General features: G+C 26.3%; 1 protein-coding gene across 1 annotated transcript in view; it reads left to right on the top strand.

Moving 5' to 3' along the window:
- Nucleotides 1-6,514, top strand: part of LOC114131905 (FERM, ARHGEF and pleckstrin domain-containing protein 2) — a 32,546-nt gene extending 26,032 nt beyond the window's left edge. The window contains exons 16-23 of the mRNA XM_050198721.1: nt 49-235; nt 291-400; nt 463-606; nt 2,969-3,108; nt 3,252-3,388; nt 4,101-4,267; nt 4,451-4,710; nt 5,879-6,514. Coding sequence (XP_050054678.1) covers nt 49-235; nt 291-400; nt 463-606; nt 2,969-3,108; nt 3,252-3,388; nt 4,101-4,267; nt 4,451-4,710; nt 5,879-5,975 — 1,242 coding nt within the window. The 3' untranslated portion in view covers nt 5,976-6,514. The remainder of the gene's footprint in view (nt 1-48; nt 236-290; nt 401-462; nt 607-2,968; nt 3,109-3,251; nt 3,389-4,100; nt 4,268-4,450; nt 4,711-5,878) is intronic.
- Nucleotides 6,515-6,597: the final 83 nt, after the last annotated feature.

A 6,597-nucleotide genomic window follows, 5' to 3' on the forward strand; every position in this document is an offset into this window, starting at 1 on the left:
GTTTTGCTTATTACAATAAAATTAATGTATTAATTTTTTTATTTTTAGTTGTATGATAATTATTTAGATGAACATTTAAATGTCTTAGAAAAAATTGATCATGCATATCGTACTAACAAAAAATTTGAAGCATTTTATAAAGATTTTGAAGTAGAAAAGGTGTGCTATTTGCCATTGTCTTCATTTGTATTAAAACCACTTCAAAGATTACTCCATTATTCTCATTTATTAGAAAGTATGTAATTTCAATAACATTTTTTTCTTAATTGACTAATGTCTATATTTTTTAGAGTTAATAAGACATTATGGTACTTCACATATTGATTATAATAACTGTTTGGAAGCAAGAGTAAAACTGTTGAAAGTAACAAAGAGATTACCAAGTGCACTTCGCAGATCGGTAATTAACTATTTTATTATATTTTTGACTTTTTATAATTTGTTTTATTTTTATTGTCTTAGGAGAACTTTGTGCAGCTTTGCGAGTTGGAGAGAGATATGGTTGGCATTGACACTCTTCATGTTGCTGGCCGAGAGTTTGTACGGCAAGGGTGCCTTACCAAATTTTCGCAGAGAAAAGGTTACCAACAGCGCATGTTTTTTCTGGCAAGTTGAAGCATGTTTTAATAACATCTTATTTGTTTATTTTTAGCAGCCCTCTCTGTGCGGCACGCTATCCATACATAATATTCAAATTATGGAAGGCCGGCAATCTTAAAACAAAATCAAAATATATTGTAATGTTGTTTCAACAATATAATATTTATATAATTTGAAATTAAATTCCTTTGTTTAAATTGTAATTTCAAAACCTCATGTTTCTATAAAAAAGTCTAGAATGAAAATCTGAAGTTATAAATTATATGCAATTTTATTAATAAAACTTAATGTGTTGTAAACATTAAAAAAAACTATAAACAAGTTTTATTGGGTGTTAACTATCATTATTAAAGTATTAGTAATTATAGAATATTCTAAGAATAAACAGTTTTAATATTACTTTATTATGTGTGCTGGATTGGAAGTTGTAATGTATATTGTATACGCTTGAAAATGCTGAAAATCATAATTATGAATTATTTATTCTTATTATTTAAAGTATGTTGAGTTCTTAAGAGAATGTCATATCTATTCGTATTGTCTCTGTTTTAACGCATTCTATGTCGAAATATACGTTCAGCAATTTCAAATTTGTGTGTTTAGCTCAAATATAAGAGTGAAATGACTTATTATTAAACTTAATGTTAAGAACATTATCTGTGTTCTCCCATAGTTTTTTTTACGATACTTAATTTTTTATGTGAACTATGGGGATTTTTAAATATTCATATTTTAGTACTGTAAAAAACCGATTAATAGGTCATTTCACTTTAATATTTAAGCTCAACACATAAAATTGAAACTGTTGAATTTATATTTTAGTATAGTGTTAGTAAAATGGAGATAAGACACGTGGGTACAATGCTGTCTTAATTGCTTTGATTAATTAGGTATTTGATTTTTTTTTATTAGATTATTCTTAGAAATTTCCAGTTTATTTGTTTTGTTTTTTTTTTTTTACTTAAAACTTGAATTTCATTATTATTATTTTGTAATAACAACTTTTGGTTATTTCAAAATATTTGTTTATATTAAACTTTAAGTTAACCTCACAAAATTTAAAAACATCAAATTTTATTATAAATATTGTTTTGAAATATGTTTGAAGCAGTGCTTAATAATTTATGGTAAGAGTGAATGATAGAATTTTAAGATGTTGAGTAATACAAAATTAAAATTGACATTAAAATTTAAATGTAATGTGTATTCCTATTTATTGAGATTTTTGCATGCATTCAAATTAATTTCTTTAGCTAACACAACATACATGAGTTATTCAATATTGTTATTTAAATAGACAGTATTTTATTTATGTTTTATTAAATACAATCAGTATACTACTTAAAGATAATTTTGAAAAAAATTAAAAATATTTACTATGAATAACAGCTAAACGGAAAAGTTAGAAGACTTAAATGTAAGAATTGATATTATTAAGCAGTATATGTGTAAATTTGTCAATATAAATAAGTATGTCAATCATTTAACCTTGTTAAATGGAAGTTTTTCTATAGAAATATTACTGTTGTCAAAATCTTTATAATTTAAATTTGATAGCAAGAAAAAATAAAAATGTAGAATTACATTTAAAATAATTTTTAAGTATATCTATTATAGATAGGATTTAAAGAGTAATGGATCTTGTGTGTGGCTGCAATTAACCTAAATTTATTTACCATACAAGAACACTAATTCATTTTTTTAGCAATAAATTTTAAATAAAATCTTAGGGCTTGGATAGTTTTTATTATAACTTATTGTAATTGTAAAATATTTTTGATATGATTTATGCCCTTAAATTTTTTGGTCGTAATTGGTGAAAATTAATGTGATCAAAATTTTCATTAGTATAAGTTTAAATTATTTTATTGATTAGATAGATATTTTCAATAATGCAATAACATTAATTCATGTTTTTTTGTATTCGTTAAAATTTTTTTTTTCTTTTTAATTACTTGTATTAAACATTTTACTAAGAACTCGTATTATTCAAAATTTATTTTTCTCATTTTCAAAATTATGTATTAATTTGTTTTATAAAATGAGAACAAATTAATGAATTGATAAGTATTGTAAAGTATACTATTTTTTTTCAATTTGTAAAATAAAATCTACTTGTCACATTATGTTTTTAAGTTCAGGAAAAAATATTATTTAATTTTCCATTTGTATAATTAAAGTTTGATTTCTAAAGGTAAAAAGAGAATAGCCATATTTTTTTAAAATGTAATGTGTCACAAAAACTACTCCCATTATATAAATTGATGCTGCCGCACAGTCTCAATCAAGCTTTTATTTAACTTATAGCTTTAAAGAAATATGTGTTCAGCTTAACATTAGTGTTGCGCTTTTGTGCATGCCAATATAGATGTCTGATATGTTGCTATACACGGCAAGGGTTGGCCACATGTTTCGCGTCCATGGCCAGATACCCCTCAACGACCTCTTTGTTGAAGAACGAACTGACAACCCGACACAATATTCTTTTTCAATCTATTCAAATAACAGGTACGAGGAAATTGTTGCGAAAATAAGTCGCCGACTACGTTTTGTTTTTAATGAAATATGATACACGTTATATCTGTGTGAATTTGGCTTGATTGTGGTCATCAAACAGTTGGTTTCATATTAATTAAATATTTTTTTTCCAGGGTAATCACAATTGCGGCGAACAGTCAGGAGGAAAAAGATAAATGGGTGGAAGATATCGAAGAAAGTGTTCAAGCGTACAAAGGAGAACGGACAAATATCGAACCACCAAATATTTATTTGAGTTTGAAATCATGCAGTAAGATATTTATGTTTCTCATTATATTATTATAAATTATGCCAATTAAAATATTGTGTTTTTTTTTGTAAATCTTTGCGTATTTTAAATACAAATTAATTTTAACATCAAAGTATATTTGAGCTGTACAAATGCTCCAATTATAAACTTAAATATCTTTCAAAGTCTGAGTGGAGTAAAAAATGTGTTGATTTTACAATAATATTTTTTTTCTTTTATTATGTGCCTCGAGGCACCTTTATATTTGAAAAAATGCTTTAATTTTCAACTTCAATATCTATTCTAATAATAAAGTGATTCCAGTTAGTACCTGTAAAGTAGAGTGAAGGGGTATAAGTAAAAAAAATTCTTATAGATCGGTACTTTTCTTAATGATTGAGAAAATTAAATTAAATTAAATTAAAATACCTAACCTAAGAAAAACAGGAATTTTATGTAAAAACAGTTTGCTTGTACTTGATACTAACTATTACCTTATTAAGTTAATGTCAAAAATTTTGAAAATTATTTTAAATTGTCACCGGTGTTGAATTTTTACTTATGATAAATATTAATGCCCTATTAAATAACTATTTATTTCTCAACAAAAAAAGGAGTATTTTAAAATAAAATAACCATTGTAAATCCCATTAGCTCCTTCTGTTATGTTTTGTATTCGCTACCCATTACATTATTAACGTATTATAATTTCTAATTCTATCATTGTCCTTAGGTTCTTCAGACGACATGATGAGCAACAACGGTGACTGCAACGGCGTTCTGTCTGAAATTAATGGTGGTAAAGCGCCGGGCGCCGCGCAAAGGAACAACACGACCGTTCACGTTTGCTGGCATCGGAACACAAGCATCGGCATGGCTGACCATCTCCGAGCCACCGAGGTTAGTTCCGACTAATAATATTATTGTTCTTAATATATTTTTTTTCAAATTGTTACTAATTTAACATAAACTTTGATTTATGACCGTTTTTAGTATAAAATACGTCCTTTTTCTAAATGAAAATTCACAAACAACCCTAAAATACTTTAAACTTGGTTGATTATCATTGTGCTTATTTTTCAGAACCAATTAAGCGGTTTTCTATTGCGCAAGTTCAAAAACAGCAACGGCTGGCAAAAGCTTTGGGTTGTGTTCACCAATTTCTGTCTGTTCTTTTATAAGTCGTTTCAAGATGACTTGCCATTGGCTAGTTTGCCTCTGCTCGGTTACAGCGTTTCAAAACCCAATGAAGACGATTCTATCGAAAAAGACTTTGTTTTTAAGTTGCAGTTCAAGAATCATGTCTACTTCTTTAGAGCCGAAAGCGAATATACGTTTGGCAGGTGAGTGACACTTGAAATTATTACTTATTATTATTATTATTATTGTTATTATTGGGTATGTGGTTTTTTTCCATCTTCGTTGTCGATATATTATTGAATTAAATATTGATTAAAAACATTTATTTGCATAAAATAATATTGTACTGTATTATATAATGTACAGCTAGCTGCTAGACTGCTAGAGTTAACATTATTCTAATGAATGAGTGAACAATAATATCCAAAGTACAAAATAAAATTATATTTTTCAAATTATTAATTTAACTAATATTTGTTTTATATATATTACATTACTTATTAAGACATTGTTTGTGAAATATTTATGTAGTATGGATGATTAATATTTAATTCTATGTTACGATCTTATTATAGTTGCAATAATATAAGTATAAAATATAGAAGAACTATAGTATTATTGGTAGTATAGGATCATATACAATGGGTGCCCACAATACGATTATTATTTTTTATTATATACATACAGCCATTTAGGTATATAATATTATCTATATCGTAGGAAGATCTATTCAATTTTCGATTTTTGTCCACTGTTTATGTCTCCATTGATGTAATACAATATAATATTATTGTTTATTATGGTTTTTTTTTATCATCCGTTTTACGCGCAGCTGGAATGAATTTTATTTGTTTAAATGTTTTAACGTTAGCTTAATAATTATAATACTAGTTATGTAAATTAGTCCAATTGGATGCAAATGTTAGTGTTGGGTACCGATAATACCGGCGTTGGTTTCTTCGTAGGTTGAGTGATTGACGGCAGTCACTTATGCGTATAGCCTATAATATGGTTCATTTAACTGAACATTTTTTCGATGATTCGTGGTCATTTGATTGAAAACCGATATGACTGCTTGGTGTTATATGATTTCCGTTATTTAGGTAAAACATTGCGGTTTTCGCCGTAATTGTGTTACGATTCCTAAATGTAATTGCACGTGCGATTACTACCTATATTTTCTAAGTCGTTATTATTGATTGAAAAATTGACAATAATATTTATTTTTATGTAGGTGACCTTCCGACGTTTAAAATCACATAGGCATAGTGTAGTAAACAATTTTCTTCGTCGTAATATTATTTGTTTATGAATATTGAATTATTGTCGATTAAAATATCTAAATAATAACTTTTTTTTTGTCTGTTTCAGGTGGATGGGCGTGATCAGTAGTGCTACACAACATTCTGGTCGCATGAGATTGTTCAGTCGCAAAGATAGTGATAATAATTACTCGGATAATATATAGTCAATAATGAAAATAATCTTACAATCAAAACGTGTTTATTATTACTATTTTTATTTAGAGAAATATCTAACACGACGCGTAATGTTAAGGAATCTTAAGTTATTCATATATTTATATATATAATAGTTGTTGTCATAAAATTAAACCAGGATTTTACTCAACTTTTCAACTTTCGTCGCATAACTAATCCATCCTCCCTCATTCCCCCCATTATTATAATTATTACTATTATTTTTACTATACTTTTATTTTATTTTCGACTTGTTCAATTGCGCATGATTATAATCATATTTTCACAAATTTAATCATTTTGTATGACAATCATTTTTATTCTGCGCTATTTATTTATTATTGTACTATCAATATAATATGTTATACGGAGATAATTGAACACCAAAATATTGTTTAAATTATACGAGTTAAAAAAATTAATAATTAATTAAATATAACAATAATGTAATAATAATAATCATTATTATTATGTGAAAAAATTGTTCTTTTATACTTGTTGAATAAAATTATTTTTATTACTATTATTATTTACAAATTATAATTTATTGATTGGCGTATAATGTTTATTATATCCGTCCAGTGACTTCCTTTTAAATGTCAACAATACTGG

This window comes from Aphis gossypii, chromosome 1 (genome assembly GCF_020184175.1).
Source record: "Aphis gossypii isolate Hap1 chromosome 1, ASM2018417v2, whole genome shotgun sequence".
Lineage (NCBI taxonomy): Eukaryota > Metazoa > Arthropoda > Insecta > Hemiptera > Aphididae > Aphis > Aphis gossypii.